The sequence below is a fragment of the Prionailurus viverrinus genome, chromosome E1, assembly GCF_022837055.1.
Source record: "Prionailurus viverrinus isolate Anna chromosome E1, UM_Priviv_1.0, whole genome shotgun sequence".
Lineage (NCBI taxonomy): Eukaryota > Metazoa > Chordata > Mammalia > Carnivora > Felidae > Prionailurus > Prionailurus viverrinus.
Genome location: NC_062574.1, coordinates 25,273,109 through 25,293,084, shown reverse-complemented (window position 1 = coordinate 25,293,084; position 19,976 = coordinate 25,273,109). Strand labels below are relative to the sequence as shown.

General features: G+C 36.9%; 1 protein-coding gene across 1 annotated transcript in view; it reads right to left on the bottom strand.

Moving 5' to 3' along the window:
• The window catches only part of BCAS3 (BCAS3 microtubule associated cell migration factor), a 628,358-nt gene that overhangs the window by 591,065 nt on the left and 17,317 nt on the right, over positions 1–19,976 (bottom strand). Inside the window, exon 7 of the mRNA XM_047833397.1 lies at positions 8,964–9,070. Within this exon, the coding sequence (XP_047689353.1) occupies positions 8,964–9,070 (107 nt within the window). The remainder of the gene's footprint in view (positions 1–8,963; positions 9,071–19,976) is intronic.

The following is a 19,976-nucleotide window of genomic DNA, read 5'->3' as shown; positions in this document are numbered from 1 at the left end:
AGCCATCAAAATCCTCAAGAAGAAATCAGGCAAAACCTCTTTGATCTTGGCCACAGCAACTTCTTACTCAACACGTCTCCAGAGGCAAGGGAAACAAAAGCAAAAATGAACCACTGGGACCTCATCAAAATAAAAAGCTTCTGCACAGTGAAGGAAACAATCAGCAAAACTAAAACTGAAACTAAAAACTAAAAGGCAATCGACAGAATGGGAGAAGATATTTGCAAATGACATATCAGAAAAAGGTTAGTATCCAAAATCTATAAAGAACTTATCAAACTCAACACCCAAAAAACAAACAATCCAGTGAAGAAATGGGTAAAAGACATGAATAGACACTTCTCCAAAGAAGACATCCAGATGGCCAACCGACACATGAAAAAATGCTCCACATCACTCATCATCAGGGAAATACAAATCAAAACCACCATGAGATACCATCTCACACCTGTCAGAATGGCTAACATTAACAACTCAGGCAACAACAGATGTTGGCAAGGATGTGGGTGCATGTGTCACTTCGAAACAGCATACTTGTATCCCTTGGAAAAATACCTGGTAGTGCAATTGCTGGGTTGTAGGGTAGTTTTATTTTTAATTTTTGGAGGAACCTCCATACTAGTTGTGAGATGGTAACGAGGATGCAGAGAAAGAGGATCTCTTTCGCATTGTTGGTGGGAATGCAAACTGGTGCAGCCACTCTCGAAAACAGTATGGAGGTTCCTTCAAAAATTAAAAATAGAACTTCCCTATAACCCAGCAATCACACAACTAGGTCTTTATCCAAGGGATACAGGTAGGCTGTTTTGAAGGGACACATGCATCCCAATGTTTACAGCAGCACCATCAACAATAGCCAAAGTATGGAAAGAGCCCAAATGTCCAACGATGGATGAATGGATAAAGAAAATGTGGTACATGTATACAATGGAGTATTACTCGGCAATCAAAAAGAATGAAATCTTGCCATTTGCAACTACATGGATGGAACTAGAGGGTATTATGCTAAGCGAAATTAGTCAGAGAAAGACAAATATCATACAATTTCACTCATATGAGGACTTTAAGACACAGTACAGATGAACACAAGGGAAGGGAAGCAAAAATAATATAAAAATAAGGAGGGGGACAAAACATAGGAGACTCTTAAATATGGAGAACAAACAGAGGGTTACTGGAGGGGTTGTGGGAGGAGGGATGGGCTAAATGGATAAGGGGCATTAAGGAATCTACTCCTGAAATCATTGTTGCAGTATATGCTAACTTGGATGTAAATTTAAAAAATAAATTAAAGGGGCGCCTGGGTGGCACAGTCGGTTAAGCGTCCGACTTCAGCCAGGTCATGATCTCGCGATCCATGAGTTCGAGCCCCGCGTCAGGCTCTGGGCTGATGGCTCGGAGCCTGGAGCCTGTTTCCGATTCTGTGTCTCCCTCTCTCTCTGCCCCTCCCCCGTTCATGCTCTGTCTCTCTCTGTCCCAAAAATAAAATAAAAAACGTTGAAAAAAAAATAAAATAAAATAAATAAAAATTAAATTAAATTAAATAATTAAATTAAATTAAATTAAATTAAAAACTAAACTAAGGGGCTCCTGGGTGGCTTAGTTGTTTAAGTGTCCAACTTTGGCTTGGGTCATGATCTCAAGGTTTGTGAGTTCAAGCCCCACATCAGGCTCTGTGCTGACAGCTCAGAGCCTGGAGCCTGCTTCAAATTTTGTGCCTCCCTCTGCCTCTGCCCCTCTCCTGCTCATGCTGTGTGTCTGTCTGTCTGTCTCTCTCTCTCTCTCTGTCTCAAAAATAAAGACTTTTTTTAATTTAATAAAAAATAAAAATAAAATAATTAAAATTAAAATTAAATTAAATCTTTAAATAAATAAAAAAAGAGACAACATAAAAAGTAGGGAAAACTATCAAGACTTTTATAATGGTATATCTTGGGTTTCTTATCCACTGAAAATTTTAAGTGAGAACTCTATTACTTACACTATGCAATACAATTTTTGCCTCATATAATTTTTAACATAATGTAAGTATAAGTCTAATAATAAATTCTACTTCTTCTAAAACTAGCCATCTTACATACCAGGTAGCACCAGCCCCAGGTCAATACCTTGGGAACATCTTTGACTCTTTCTTCTCCTCTTAATATCTTATCAGATACCACAAAAACAAACTTTGTTCAAGGTTCTCAACCTCACATTGGACAATGTTGAAACTGATTCCTAAGTAGCCTTATAACCTCTTCTTTTCTCCCTATTCTCTATTCATCCCACTGTCACTGCAAAATAAATGTTTATTAAGTATGGATTTTGCAATGTATCTCTGTTGCTCAAGGATTTTTAATGAGTTCACACTGGCTGAAAGATTTAATAAATCCAAGTTCTCATCCTGCAGTTCAGATTTCTTCCCTGAAACTTCTATATCTCATCCCATGTCCAGAGTGCATATAACCACTAAAATGGATGTTAACAATCATAGAAGTGAGAGTTGTCTGTGTTAAATAAAATAACATGACTACACAATGTCTAAAACATAGACACTATCATAAACAACTCCTCCTCCACCTGGATGCCCTGTTGATAGTATTTGTCAAACCATGTTATAAATGCCCAATTATTTATTTTTTAATTTCCATTCTGGCACAAACAGATACTTCTGTAAATGACAAACACATATTTAGATGATGTGCAACTAGCAAACTGTTATGGATGTCTAAAAGCTTACTCTCATTTTCTGTACTTATTTTGTTGCATACAGTAACAAATACTTCACTATTACCAGTTCGTGGACCTGCACTACCAGTTCATCCTCCACTAACTGAAAACTGAACTCACTATCTTTCCACCCATATTTGCTCTTTATCATACCTTTACTATTTTGTAAGAGGCATCGCTGTCTACATCTGTTCAAAATCCTCAAATGACTTCCACAACTCATTTTTTTAGTGGGCAAAAAAAATCCTAAAAGATATTCCTAAAAGATACTCAAATGGTCAACAATATATGAAAAAGTAGTCCAACATTATTAGTCCACAAGGTGCCACCCATAAGAATGGCTAAAATTAAAAAGATGGACAACACCAAATGTTGATGAGGTTAATGGAACAACTCCTACACGGCTGGGGAAAATATAAGATGGTACAAAAAGGTTTGGAGTTGGTTATAAAACTGACCACATTCCTACCCTATGAAGCTGCAATTCCACTTGTAGGCATTTACCTAAGAGAAATGAACACACACTTAACAAAAAGACTTACAGAAGATCTTCACAGCAGCTTTAGTCAGAAAAGGCAAAAGCTACAAATAGCCCAGCTATCCATCACTAAAAGAAGGGATAAACTATGGTATATTCATAAGTTAGGAGTATTATTTGGCAATAAAAAGGAATAAACATCATGGGTGAATCTCATAAACATGCTGAGTGAAGGAAGCCTTCCACACAAAAAAAGAAAAAGTGCATATAGTAGAATAGCACAGGAAGTTATAAAACAGGCAACACTAATCTATAGTGAGGGAAAAAATGAGAACAGTGGTTGCTTCTGAATGGGATGGAAAAAAATTAACTAGGAATAGACATGAAGGAAATTTCTTCAGTGATAAACATGTTCTGTATCTTGACAGAGATCTGGGTTACCTAGGTGTATGCATTTATCAAAGCTCAATAACTTGACATATTAAGAATTGTGTATTTAATGGTTGTAGAGTTTATCCAACAAAAATTAATCAAATATTGAACTCTAATTAATGATAGCACGAAAAAATAGGGTAAAGTATACTGAAGTTTACAATTTATTTTGAAATGCATTCAACAAGATGGATATGAAATAAAGGAAGTATAGTAAAATTTTAATGGTTCAAATCTAGGTGTAGATATACATGCTTTCACCATAAAATTGTCACAACTTTGCTCTACATTTGAAATTTGTGAAGTCTGTAGTTGACAAAGCTCTAGCCCACGACCACTTCTCAGGTATCATCTCCAAGCATTCTTCACCTTGCCCACCCACCTCCAGCTAAACTGCCTCCTTGCTGTTCTTGAACACAGGAAACAAAGTCCTACCACAGAGTACTGGCTTTGAATGTTCCTCCTTCAAATACCCATAAGGATCACTCTTCCACACTTTTGCTCAAAAGATCTTTGAGAGAGACTTCCCCAGGCCACCCTGTATAATACAGCAACCCACAGCAACATCAACCACCCCATCCTAACACTTACCATCATCTAGTATGCTAGATGTTTGTTTATTATCATCTTCCTCCCTACCACACGAAGAATGATTTTGTTTTGTTCACTGTTTTCCCAGCACCTTGAACAGGGTCTGGCTTATAAACAAAAATCAATAAATCTTTGCTGAGTAAGTGAATTAATAAATGAATGGGGTAAGTACAAATGGCTTTACAAGAATGCAATCTGGAAAATCTATCAAGAGCCTTGGTGTATCTACTTTCATTGATCTCTCCAAATTACATGATCATAAAGATATTTGTCTCAATATTCTTTAAGAAGACAAAAACTTAAAAAATCTAAATCAATGTCCAACCATACAGAAAAGAACATTTCCACCTCAGAGCCACAGACTTTACTGTTTGCTGTTTCAAGCTTTCCCTGGCTAAATCCTAACTTCTAGGCCACTTTCTTACTATAATCTCTTATTCTTTTCCTTGAATTTCAATTTAAGTTGTATATTAATTGATTTTTATTTAAATTCACCTCCCCTACTAGCTCCATTAGAGCAAACACCATGTCTGTTTTGTTCAAAATACATTATTTTATCCCAGGCCTGTGCTGAATAAATGAACACCTTTTAAGTCCTCATAGTTCACAGCACGAAATCACTCTATGTATAAGACTCGGAGAAAAGAAAAATAATGAATGTAAGTATGATGTATTAAAATAACTGAAATATATACTGAGATAAGAGCTAATAGAATTAAAGGAGTCATGAAAGGAAAAGTATAGAGCTGCTTTTTTTAAAACAAATCTCATAAAACTATTTGGCTTTTAGTCCATGTACAACCTTTATTTATTTATTTATTTTTTAAATTAAGAATTTTAAGCACAAGAACCTGTATTTATATTACAAAAAGAGGCAAAGAGATTGTTAGGCATGAATGGGAAAAGGGCCTGTTTATCCAAAACATCAACAAATAATCATTCTTTCTTACATCAGATGTGTTGAAAAAAGAAGGGCCTGACAGCTTGGGAAAGCCAGTGTTTTCCTACAGCCACCCTGTAAACAAAGTGGTGGGGACTAGGCAGTCGAGAAACTACTTCTGGGCAGTTCTGCTTCTGAGCTAACTCCACTTAACTGTCTGTCAAGGCACTATTTAAGCCTTGTTCAAATTTGTGCAATTTGTAAACAATTTTTTAAATGTTTACCCAGGATATGTTTATTTTCTTCATCTGAGACTCACAGGTTATATAAAATCAACACGAGGGAACCCTGTTCACAAACTTGAAGCAAAAACTGAGCTATGGTTTGGACAGGGATTGACTTTCTGCCCACTCACACTTACTCAAAAGCAAATATGATTTATGGTCTGCAAAGACCCCTAAGAGCTGGGATTATTCCTGGGTTGACCAACATAAAGCTCCCCACTGTCTAGCACATGGTAACACTTAAGTGATTACTGAATAACTGACTAGTGATAAACAAGTTTTGGAAGGGGTTAGTTAGTAATGGGTAACAGTCATGATACTCTATAAAAGATGAATATTTGAAGCCATATCATAACCTTTCACAATGAACACTGGTGTACTTGCATGGCATATCTTTTGCTATCACATTTGGAGAGTAATGAAGTACAGCTCTGAGATCATACGCTTTGAAGACGAAGTCAGATAGAACTGGGTTTGAATTCTAATCCCGCCTCTTACACGTAGTGTGATGTTAACACCTATAAATACGACAACTTCTACCTCACAGTATACAACAGATGAGATCATGTGTATGTAAAACGCTTTGGACATAGTAAGAGCACAATCAATGCAACAGAAGGAGCCTATTTTCCCAAAATGCCTCCTAATTCATGAAATAGTTCTCACAGAGCTATAATACTACAAGAGTAAACAACCAGCTAATGAATATTCCATGAAGAAAAGATTATTCAAGTCTCTCAAAATACAATCTGGGCATAAGAACTATTTTAAAGAAGTAATTTAAATTAGTCAGAAAACTTTTATTTTTTTTAAATTTTTTTTTTCCAACGTTTATTTATTTTTGGGACAGAGAGAGAGACAGAGCATGAACGGGCGAGGGGCAGAGAGAGAGGGAGACACAGAATCGGAAACAGGCTCCAGGCTCTGAGCCAGCAGCCCAGAGCCCGACGCGGGGCTCGAACTCACGGGCCGCAAGATCGTGACCTGGCTGAAGTCGGACGCTTAACCGACTGCGCCACCCAGGCGCCCCGAATTAGTCAGAAAACTTTTAAAGTTACTCACAGCTAAACACAAATTAACTTTAAAACTATTAAAAGTGATACCTCTAATTATAACCAAAACAACTGGGTAGCCTGAGTACCACCAAAGGAATGTGCTCAATCCAGTCAACACCCCTAATCACACAGACTCAACCTTCTTGTTAAAGCTCTAGCTTCCCCTCTGCCTTCAAGACTGTCAACAGACAGCATAAGGGTTTAAAATGTTGTATCTATTAATAAGAAAAAGTTACACTTACAAAATCTTTTCCTCTGATCACAACCTAGAAATATTTCTCTTGGTAGGGGGGAAAAAAACAAAAAAACACTGCCTAATTTTAAGTCCTTTGTCCACGTCTTTGGCATGATACTTAAATCACAAACAACATTGTAGACCCATGAAAAAACATCAACTACACATCCAAAAAAGGCAAAAGAAAGAGGACACTCATTATATGACATATCAGCAGGATTCTTCTACCTCTGAAAAAAAAAAAGCCAATCTTTAAAAACAAGAAATATAGGGGCGCCTGGGTGGTGCAGTCAGTTGAGCATCCGACTTCAGCCAGGTCACGATCTCGCGGTCCGTGAGTTCGAGCCCCGCATCAGGCTCTGGGCTGATGGCTCGGAGCCTGGAGCCTGTTTCCGATTCTGTGTCTCCCTCTCTCTCTGCCCCTCCCCCGTTCATGCTCTGTCTCTCTCTGCCCCAAAATAAATAAAAAACGTTGAAAAAAAAAATTTAAAAAAAAAAACAAGAAATATAAAACCCCAAACCCTAAATAATAATACCATACATAATTAATTATATGATTAGATGAAAGACTGAAGTTCGTGATTTATCAAAGAATAATTTTTTACTAAAAATGTTAAAGAATTATGAAGTCCAATGTGATCATTACTTAATAATCCTTATGCCACTGAAGCCAAATTCTGTACTCAAGAACATCTCAAATTCCTTTAAATTTGACATAATAAACTATGTTTTCCTATAAATCTTTTAAGAATTGGTATTACCCAATGGAACCAAAAAGAGGGGGCAAAAATTTTAGCAGAAACACACACATACAACAATTTGGTGAATGAATTTATTAAAGGTATAAATTAAAAGTCTCTGTATTGACCCTGAGCCTCCAACTGCAAAAGAACCACACAACAGAAGTTCCCCTTCCCCCTATCATCTACTGGAGAGATACGATATTTAGGCCATACCAGAATGTAAGTACAAGCCAAATTATGCAATCTTTACTACAGTTCACTCAGCTATGATCCTACCTAGCCTCTTCCTCTTTTAGGACATTTTATTTTTCGTCATCCCAAAGAGGAACATGTAAGATTTAACAGGCAAACTGGGACCAATATTAGGCAATTTTAAACATTTATCAAAATTTAGATTTATCTTATACGGATACACAGACATAAAATAACCTTTGTTCAAATTCACATATTATATCATTATGGCTAAGAGCAGGGAAAAAAAAAAGACATTCAAGTTTTTTCAATATAGGAAATAAATGACATAAATTAAAGAAAATCCAAACAATGGAATTATACACAGCTATAACCTTCAAAGAAAAAGCTCTCTGAATATCGACATTAAGAGTAAAACAGAGGGGCGCCTGAGTGGCTCAGTCGGTTAAGCGTCCGACTTTGGCTCAGGTCACGATCTCACAGTTCGTGGGTTCAAGCCCCACGTCCGGCTCTGTGCTGACAGTTCAGAGCCGGGAGCCTGCTTTGGCTTCTGTGTCTCCCTTTCTCTCTGCCCCTCCCCTGCTCACACTCTGTCTCTCTCTCTCTCAGAAATAAATAAACATTAAAAAAATTTTTTTTTAATTAAAAAAAAAGTAAAACACAGCAAGGTATAGACTAAGTTGCAAATTATGCTACCATCTTTTAGAGAGGGCAGGGTAGCAGAAACAGATTTATTTATGTTATCATTTGCATAAAATACAGCCATAAGGATACAAAAGAAACTAGAAATCCTAGTTGCCTCGAGGGGAAATGGGGGACAAGGGTGGAAAGGAGGTTTTTTAACCCTTTGTAACTTGAATTTTGTACCACATAAATGTTTTAACTGATTCAAAACTTTGATTTTTAATGACTGCTAATTTAAAAAAGAAAAGAGGGGTGCCTGGATGGCTCAGTCAGTTAAGCATCTGACTTCAGCCCAGGTCATGATCTCAGGGTTCATGAGTTCGAGTCCCGCATCAGGTGAGCTCGAGTCCCGCTTCGGGTGAGCCCCACTTCTCTCTCTCTCTGCCCCTCGTGGAATTCTCTCTCCCTCTCTATCCCCTCCCTTGCTCATCTGCACCCTCTCACTCTCTCCAAAAAAAATTTTGATTAATTAATTAATTAATTTAAAAAGAAAAAAGAAAAGAAAAAGCCTTCTGCAAGCTTTTTTACCATTCTGGAAAATAGAAGGGAAATAATAATAATAATAACAACTACTTAATAGAGTTAATGAGACCTTACAGAAAGTATCACCAGATTTCACATCAGCTAGCATGGTGGAAAGTATTATATTTTAGGGATTCAACCTTCTTCATACTTACCGGGATGCTCCAGACTTGCATTCCATCACTATAGCCGATCATAATCAGCAGAGGCGGCTCATTCCCAGTGCTGTGTATTTCATGAAATTCCAGATTTCTTGATGTATCTGCATTAGAATTAAGTCACAAAGAAGCAAATTAAAAAGTAAACAACTACTCTTCTTTAATATTATTAGTGTAACAGTTGTTTAAATTGTTTTTCAATGATGTATCACTAAATTCTATTCCTGAAAACATTATTACACTATATAATCCAAGTTAACTAGCTTGGGTTTAAATTTTAAAAAAAGAAAAATAAATAAACAAACATTTTTTCAATAAAAAGTATTTGGAAGACATCATTTAAAAGAAAGTGAACAGGGATCAGGAAGCTGAAATTAGAAAACTAGTATTTTTTTTTAACAGTACTTATAATTATCTGCACAAGTAAGGTTTTAAAAACCAAAGTCTCATTAGAGAACTTGGGAATATTAATACCAGGAACAAAACCATCTATCTGTAAGTGATACATGAAAATAAAAAATTTTACTAAAATTAATTAAATATAAATATGAAGTATAATCTGCTAGAATTTCTAATATTTGTAAATTTAACAGTGGAAGACAAGTTATATTCCTTCATGTATAGGAAGTGAATCCTGATATACCTAAACACCAGGCATAGAGTCCACTACAAGAGAATTATATGTACTTGTGTAATCAACTTCCAATTCACATCAATGAATATTAAGCATCTGTTATAAAATCAATATGACAAAAGATATCCTTCCTGAACAAAACTATGGCACCTCACAAAACACTAATTCAAGCATTCTATTCTTAAATCACAACCTTATCTTCCAGCAAGTTTGCTCAACCACTTCCATTATGATCCATTCTCTGACTTCATTAGGCCCTCAGGTCCACTGACACCCCTACCTTCTCTCTATTCTATAGATCATCTTATATTGACTCTTTCCATCTTACACCTTGGATCAATTATCTCAGTAACTTCTGTCAATAATCTACAGTCTCAAATCATTTTTTGTGGAATCTCTGCATGGTGCCCAACTCACAAAATCTCAATCCTAGATGAATCCAACTATCCATTATCTTAGTACATTCTATGGCAATCCAGCACTGCTATAGAAATATCACACAAAATATCACCTAGGGGCACCTAGGTGGCTCAGTCAGTTAAGCATCTAACTTTGCCTCAGGTCATAAGCTCACAGTTCATGAGTTCAACCCTCACGTCAGGCTCTCTACTGTCAGCACAAAGCCCAGTTTGGATACTCTGTCCCCCTCTCTCTCTTCTCTTCTGCTCTCACACACATGCCCACACATGCTCACTTTCTCTCTCTCTCAAAAATAAAAAAAAAAAGTTTTTAATATTAAAAAAAAAGAAATATTACACAATCCTACATTATCTATTACATTAAAATGAAGAATTTCAATTAATCATGAGCCACCCTTACCAGAAAAGTGAAAAAGCAAGCCACAGCAGGGGAAAAGAGACTTGTAACAAATATAACCCCACAAGGACATATCTCATACACATAACAATTAAAAATCAATATGAAAAAGTCATTAGAAAAACAGGCTGGAGATGTGAAAAAACACTTCAAAAAAAGGATATTCAAATAAATCCAATATCAATAAATATGAAAAGTAGCTCAATCGCATTTGTAATTAAGGAAGTGTTGATTAAAACCACAATGACAAAGGGCCCCTGGGTGGCTCAGTCGGTTAAGCACCCAAACTTCAGCTCAGGTCATGATCTTACAGATCTCATGGTTCATGAGTTAGGGCCCCACATCGGGCTCTGTCCTGACAGCGCAGAGCCTGGAGCCTGCTTCAGATTCTGCATCTCCCTCTCTCTCTGCCCCTCCCCCGCCCTCTCTCTCAAAAAAATAAACAAACGTTAAAAAAAAATTTTTTTTAAACCACAATGACAAAACCAAGGGGCAGGATGTGGAATAAAGTAATTGTTTATTTACTGCTAGTGAATGTAAAGCAGTACAATCGCTTTGGAAAACAGTTTGACAATATATTCTCAAATTGAAGATACCATGCCCTTTGACCAAGTAGTTCTACTCCAGATATACACTCATTTGAAGCCAAGAGACAAGCACATGAATATCCACAGCAGCATTAACTTTAAAAATTTTTTTCAAGCCTATTTATTTTTTTCTTAGTAATCCCTACACCCAACATGGGACTTGAACTCACAACCCCTAGATCAAGAGTCACACACTCTACCGACCGAGCCAGCCAAGCACCTCCATAGCAACAGTGTTTGTAAAGAGCCAACAGCTGGAATCAATCCAAATGTCCATCAAAACGAAAGTGGAAAAGCACAGTGGGTATATTGCAACAATGGAATAGTACTGAACCACTGCCATACATCATAACATGGATGAACGTACGAACATAATAAGCAAAAGAAGCCAGATATAAAAAAAACTATATAGTGAATAATTTTATTTATGTGAAATTCAAAATCACTAGGCAATTAGGTAGCAATATTCTATTTCTTACCCTAGGTGATTGTTACACAGGTGGTTTTGTAAAAATTTGTTCACTGAGCCATACTTTTGTATTATTTACCATGATATATTTGCACAATAAATAAGGTTTTAAAAAATCATAAATTGAAACAATAATATCCCTCTTCCTTTATTTGACTTCATTACTCTCCTCTCCTTCTAGAAGCTAAATTCCTTGATTATTTGCCACTGTCGTCTATTCTGCATTTCTTTCACCCCAAATCCATTTCAAAACGTTTTCTGTTCTCACTGATAATCAATATAACCTCAGCAATAATCTCCAAGTTGTTGAATGCAACATGTGTTTTTTAAGCCCATCTTTTCAGACTATTTAGCAGCTATAATCAATGCTCATCAGTTTCTCCTTAAAATATTTTCCTTTGGTTTTCCATGTACAACCTTTCCTAGTTTTCCTCCTATTGCTGTAATCATTCCTTCACCATTTCCTCCACTGGCTCAACCCTTTCCAACTATTCTTTAAATATTGAAGTTGTCCAGGGGCGCCTGGGTGGCGCAGTCGGTTAAGCGTCCAACTTCAGCCAGGTCACGATCTCGCGGTCCGTGAGTTCGAGCCCCGCGTCAGGCTCTGGGCTGCTGGCTCAGAGCCTGGAGCCTGTTTCCGATTCTGTGTCTCCCTCTCTCTCTGCCCCTCCCCCATTCATGCTCTGTCTCTCTCTGTCCCAAAAATAAATAAAAACGTTGAAAAAAAAAATTTAAATATTGAAGTTGTCCAAAGCTAATTCCTAAACACTCTTTTCTTCTCACAATATACCCTCTCTCAAGTGGTCTCATTCCATCCACTAATTCCATTAGTGTATGCTAGTGACTTCCTCAACATAGGTTTTTGGACGTCTCAGTAGAAAATCAAATTCTACTCAAAGATGATTTCCCGGGCACCTCGGTGGCTCAGTTGGTTAAGACTCTCACTTCGGCTCAGGTCACTGCCTCGTGGTTCATGGGTTTGAGCCCTGCATCAGGCTGTGGGCTGACAGCTCAGAGCCTGGAGCCTGCTTTGGATTCTGTGTCTCCCTCTCCTCCTCTCACACACACACACACTCTCTCTCTCTCTCTCAAAAATAAACATTAAAAAAAAAAAAAGAAAGATAATGATTTTGTCGCAAACCTGATCTTCCTCCAAGGTTCACAATTTTGGTGAATAGCATGATTATCTAGCCAGTTGGCAAAGTCAGGAATCACCTTCTTCCTTCTCTCTTGCAATAAATCTACCACCAATCTATCACCTGTGTCTTCCTAAACAGCTCTCTTCTTACACCAACATCAACTCCAAAAGCATAAAATGGCTTCCTGCATCCACCATTGCCCATAAACTCCATACAAGTGCTTTTTTAAAAAATACAAATAATGACATACTTCTTCACCTCCATCCACTATATTAGTTATGCCCCATTGCTCAACTATAAAGATCAAAATGTTTAACAAAGCTTATAATCAGTCATTTTTTTTACTTTCTTTTGACACAAATTCCCTGGCACAAAGTTAACAGCACATGGTTCTATGTCTAGGAAAATTCAGAATTACAAACTTATTTTCCAAGGGCATAATTCTCTTTATATCTAACATCAATAGTCTTTCATAGTTTTCGATGTGCTCTGATACCTAGATCATCTAATCTGACACACAACAATCCTGTTTTATACAAAGAGCAGGAGCCAATTTCATTTTGACAAATTAGGTATAATTTACTCAAAACTGAAGAAATCCCTCAGGATTTTTTTTTTTTGAGAGATATTACATGTGAGCACAGGAGAAGGGCAGAGGGCGGGGGAAGGAGGAGGGGGAGAGATAGAGAGAGATTTTGAGAGAATCTTAAGTCTCACACCTAGCACAGAACCCAACTTGGGGCTCAATCTCATGACCATGAGATCATGACCTAAGCCAAAATCAAGAGTCAGACACTTCACCAATTTATCCACCCAGGTGCCCCAAGAAATCTCCAGATTCTTGATACACAATCCAGGTATCTTTCTAATACAGCTACCATCTTGATCACAGATTATTATTTTTAGAAGGGCTCAAATGCCACATATAAAACCCTGAGGTCATTATATGAACAAAATCTCCTTTCTCTTATTTTAGATTCTGCTTAGTCACTTGCACTACTTTTCTTTCTCTGGATGGTGGTACAGAAGACTTCATTACTCTTGAATGAAACTCCTAATTTTATAAAAATTGTATGCATCCTTATTCTTTGACTTTCCTTTATATCCTCTATTATACCATCACTGGTTATTCTACCCATAGCTGCTCTTTATCTTCTTTTCTGGTTTCTTTTTTATTCCACCCATAAATATGGATTTTACAGTCTCTCCTTTAGAGATATGTAGCATTCTTTTGTGGTTTTAGACAACTACAATGTTCTCCTTTCATTCACCCATCTTCCAAAACCTTGTCCAGTCTTATAAGTGAACTTCATACTGCACTCTGTACACTCTCCCTCCTTAGAAAAATGTTTGCAATTGGTGGAGGAGGCAGGGGCTGGGTTTTCGACTCACCTAAAAAATCTAGGTGTAAAGTGAAATTAGATCTTTCTCCCAAACCAGCTTCTTCTGTATTCCACATTGTACTAACAGCAGCAACACACTGCCAATACCCAGCTAGGTACACCTGGTGGGTGGCTTAGTCGGTTGAGTGTCCAACTCGATTTTGGCTCAGGTCATGATCCCAGACTCATGATCCACAGTCAGCATGGAGCCTGCTTAAGATTCTCTCTCTCTCTCTCTCTCTCTCTCTCTCTCTCTCTCTCTCTCTCTTCCTCTGACCCTCTCCCCCACTCACACTCTCTCTAAAATAAAAATAAAATAAAATAAACTGCCAATACCCAGTCTAAAAACTGAGACGTCATTTTTAGTAGATGCTAGTAGATGAATGAGAAGTAAGGCAGAAAAGAATGTTTCAGCCAAAAGGCCCCCTGTACAAAGATTCTGAGGAATGAAAAGTTCTGTGCCATTAATGACCTGAAAGCCAAGTGGGGTTGAAATATAGCTTTTGAGGGGACATAGATGGGAAAAGGAATAAGAGTTTGAAGCACTTGTGAGACATCTAAGTGAAAGGTCTAGGAGACAGCTGAAATGTGGACCCAAGCACACTAGAGCAACAGAGACTTACAGCAGCTATTATCTTTGTATGCTTCACACACTTCTTACTCTAAACCTCCCCCCTTACCTGGTAATTGATCTCACTCCCCACTAAGCATAGGAACAGGCACACAGCCAGTTGAGCCAATTCTAGTACTACATCCTTGGCCATTGCAACTATACCAGTAACTGGAAGGTAATCTTCGTGGATCACCGAAAGAATACTTTGTCCTCCTTGATCATATAGCATAATCATAAAGGTATGATCAGAGAGCTCTGAGTAATCACTGCTCCATCCTCGTTAGAGAAGTCAAAGAAGAGAAGCAAGCATTCATAAAGAAGTAGTGGCAAGAAGTGAATGACTAGAAGTTTCAAGCCACTATCCTTTCCAGCTATATGATATGAGTAGGATAAAGAAACTAATTCTCCTGGGGCACCTAGGTGGCTCAATCGGTTAAGCATCCAACTTGATTTTGGCTCAGGTCAGATGATTCCGGGGTCATGGGATCAAGCCCCACATCAGACTCCATCTGCACTGAGCGTGGAGCCTGCTTGGGATTCTCTCTCTCTTTCCCTCCATCCCTCTCCCCCACTCGTGCTCTCTAAAATATAAATAAATAAATAAATAAATAAATAAATAAATAATTCCCCTATGAAAACTAGTATGGTGCCTCCTCAAAAAAATTAAAAACAGAATTAATGTATGAGCCAACAATTCCACTTATGGATATATACTCAGAAAAAATTGAAAACAGAAACTCAAAGAGAGATTTGTACACAAATATTAATAGCACAATTATTTACAAAGCCAAAAGATGGAAGCAACCCAAATGACCATCGATGAACAAATAAACAAAATGTGATATATACAAACAATGCAATATTATACAGACTTAAAAAGAAAAGAAATATCATATCGTATATAATATTTAATAATTATTTATATTTTTTATATATATTAAATATAATATAGTATACATTATATCATATTAAAAGGAAATACATGCTACAGCATGGATGAACCTTGACATCTGGAGTGAAATATGCCAGCACAGAAAGACAAACGCCACTTACAAAGTACCTTGAGTAGTCAAATTCATAGAGCCAGAAAGTAAAATGGTGGTTGCCAAGAGCTAATGGGAAGGTGAGAATGTGGGGCTGGGTACAGAGTTTCAGTTTTACAAGATGAAAAGAGGTCTAGGCATTGTTTGCATAACAATGTGAATGCACTTAACACTACTAAACTGTACACTTAAAAATGGTTAAAATGGGGGCACCTGGGCGGCTCAGTTGGTTGAGAGACTCTTAATTTCAGCTCAGGTCATGATCTCATAGTTTGTGGGATTGAGCCCCACAGCAGCCTCTGTGCTGATAGCACAGGGCCTGCTTTGGATTCTCTCTCTCCTTCCCTTTCTGCCCCTACCCCACTCACTCAGGCTCTCTCTCAATTAAAAAAACATCTTTTTAAAAGATTAAAATGGTAAATTTTATGTTATATGTATTTTACCACAATAAAAAAAAAATTTGATTCTCTTAAACCAATCACACCTGGAAAAAAACAAACCTGTTGAATATAAAAATGGATACCTAAGTATAATAGTGAGTACTATACTATACTATAGCATAGTATATATAATGCACTATATAACACATGGAATATAGTAGTATACTAGTACTTTTATACTAGAACTGACCAAGTCAAGATGGGCTAGAGAGTGATAAGAATTTCCCCTCACAGGCTAGAAGGTTGGCAGTTCTTGTAATACCATAGAAAACCAGCTGGTTAACATGATGCATTTTGGGACTCAAATTATATGCTCACCTTTAGGGAATCTGATAGAAAAATGTTAGGATATTAACTTGCTTTGGCTACTTCTTGTGCTTTTTCCAGTACAATGCCTCAAGAAAAACAAGCTTAGATATAAACCAGACTGCCTGGAAGCAGAAAGAGAATAGTGACAATGACACTAAGGGACATAATCCCACTCTCCAATGAGTTCCAAAAGCAGTAGTCTCTACCTAACACCAAGTCAAAGTTAATGCAATGATTAAGAATGGAGACACCTAGGAAAACCCAGGATTAGAGAGTCCCAATAAGCCATGTTCCTTAGAATTATCTTCTGTCAGTCGTCAACTACTCAACCCCCAACCATGATAAGTCATAATGAAACGGGCTGCAATCTGGAGACAAAGGGCCAACTGGTACCACTCTTATCATTCCAAACTAAAAAGCAGAGCTTCCAGGCCTGATGAAAGGAGGAGAAAGCAACCACCAGAGCAGAATTTTCAATTAGAACACTGTAACTTTTAATTTAATTAATAGCTAATAGAGTTTCATTAATAATATAAAATAATTTAAATCTATAGACAGCTAATAACCTTCTAAATTATTCTGCAAGACTTTGAATGGCACACTGGACCAGACTGACTTAAGAGATATATTCACAACATTTCATCATAAAGCAGCAGAACACACATTCTTTTTGAGTGCACATGGAACACTCTCCTGAATAGATCACATATTTGGTCACAAATCAGTCCTCAACAAGTACAAAAAGACTGAGATCATATCGTGTATACTTTCAGACCACAACACTATGAAACTTGAAGTCAACCACAAGAAAAATTTGGAAAGACGATAAATACATGGAGGCTAAAGAACACCCTACTATGGAATCATTGAGTTAACCAGGAAATTAAAGAAAAAATAAAAAAAATACATGGAAGAAAATGAAAATAAAAACATAACAGTCCAGAACCTTTGGGATGAAGCAAAGGCAATCATAAGAGGGAAGTATATTATAATAGAGGCCTACCTCAAGAAGCAAGAAAAGTCTCAAATTCACAACCTAATCTAACACCTAAAGGAGGTAGAAAAGGAACAGCAAATAAAGCCTAAAGCCAGCAGAAGAAGGGAAACAATAAAGATTAGAGCAGAAATAAATGACATAGAAACAGACAAACAAAACAAAACAAGAAACAGAACAGACCAATGAAACTAAAAGCTGGTTTTCTGAAAGAAATAATAAAACTGATATATCCCTAGCCAGACTTATCAAAAAGAAAAGATAAGGGCCTCAAATAAATAAAATCACAAATGAAAGAGGAGAGATCACAACCAACACCACAGAAAAACAAACAATTATAAGAGCATATTATGAAAAATTATATGCCAACAAACGGTAATCTGGAAGAAATGGATAAATTCCTAGAAACATACAAACTACCAAAACTGAAACAGGAAGAAACAGAAAATTTGAACAGACTCAAAATCAGCAAACAAATTGAATCAGTAATAAAAAATCTCCCAACAAACAAAAGTCCAGGGCCAGATGACTTCCCAGGGGAATTCTACCAGACATTTAAACCAAACATTTAAAGAAGAGTTAATATACCTATTCTTCTCAAACTGATCCATAAAATAGAAATGGGAGGAAAACTTCCAAACTCATTCTATGAGGCGAGCATTACCTTGATTCCAAAACAAGACAAAGATCCCACTAAAATGGAGAATTACACACCAATATCCCTGATGAAAATGGACGCAAAAATTCTCAAAAAGATACTAGTAAATCAAATCCAACAGTACCTTAAAAGAATTATTCACCACAATTCTTGGACTGCAGGAGTGCTTCAATATTCATAAATCAATGTGATATGCCACATTAATGAAAGGATAAGAACCATATGATCTCTCAACAGATGCAGAAAAAGTATTTGACCAAATACAGCATCAATTCTTGATAAAAACCTTCACCAAAGTAGGGATAGAGGAAACACCTCAACATCATAAAGGCCATATACAAAAGACCCTTAGCTAATATTCTCAATGGGGAAAAACTGAAAGCTTTTTCTCTATGGTCAGAAACAAGACAGGGATGTTCACTCTTACCACTGTTGCTCAACATAAAATTTCAAGTCCTAGCCTCAACAATCAGAAAAACAAAAAGAAATAAAAGGCATCCAAATGGAATTGAAAGGAGTCAAACTTTCACTATTCACAGACAACATGATACTCTATGCAGAAAACCCAAAAGACTCCACCAAAAAATTGCTAGAACTGATACACAAATTCAGCAAAGTCATAGGATATAAACTCAATGTACATTCTGTTGCAATTCTATACACCAATAATGAAGGAGCAGAAAACAAAATCAAGGAATTGATCCCATTTAAAATTGCACCAAAAAAACGTAAGATAGCTAGGAATAAACCTAACCAAAAAGCTAAAAGGTCTGTACTCTGAAAACTATAGAACACTTATGAAAGAAATCGCAGATGACACAAAGAAATGGAAAAACATTCCATGCTCATAGGTCGGAAGAACAAATATTGTTAAAATGTCTACACTACCCAAAGCAATCTAGCCATTTAATGCAATCCATATCAAATTACCAAATGCAAATCCATATCAAAGCATTCTTCACAGAGCTAGAACAATCTTAAATTTGGATGGAACCAGAAAAGGCTCCAAATAGCCAAAGCAATTTTTAAAAAGAAAAGCAAACCTGGAGGCATCACAATTCCAGACCTCAAGCTATAATACAAAGCTGCAGTCATCAAGACAGTATGGTACTGGCACAAAAACAGATATACAGATCAATGCAACACAACAGAAAACCCAGAAATGGACCCACAACTAAATGGTCAATTGATCTTCAACAAAGCAGAAAAAAATATCCAAGGGAAAAAAAGACAGTCTCTTCAACAAATGGTGTGGGAAAAACTGGACAGCAACATGCAAGAGAATGAAACTGGACAACTTTATTACACCATACACAAAAATAAATTAAAAAATGGATGAAAGACCTAAATGTAAGACAGAAAACCAGAAAAATCCTAGAGGACAACACAGGAAGCAATCTCTCTGATATCGGCCGTGGCAACTTCTTATTGACATGTCTCCAGAGGCATGGGAAACAAAAGCAAAAATGAACTATAGGGATTTCATCAAGATAAAAAGCTTCTGCAGAGCAAACAATCAACAAAATTAACAGGCAGCCTATGGAATGGGAGAAGATATTTGCAAATGATGTACTGGATAAAAGCTTAGTATCCAAAATCTATAAAGAACTTATCAAACTCAATGGCCAAAAAACAAATAATCCAGGGAAGAAATGGACAGAAGACATGAAGAGACATTCTTCCAAAGAAGGTATCCAGATGGCCAAAAGACACATGAAAAGATGCTCCACATCACTCATCATCAGGGAAATATAAATCAAAACCACAATGAGATACCACTTCAAACCTGTCAGAATGGCTAACATTAACAACACAAGAAACAACAGGTGTTGGTGAGGATGTGGAGAAAGGAGAATCCTCTAATACTGCTGGTGGGGATGCAAACTGGTGCAGCCACTCTGGAAAACAGTATGGAGTTTCCTCCAA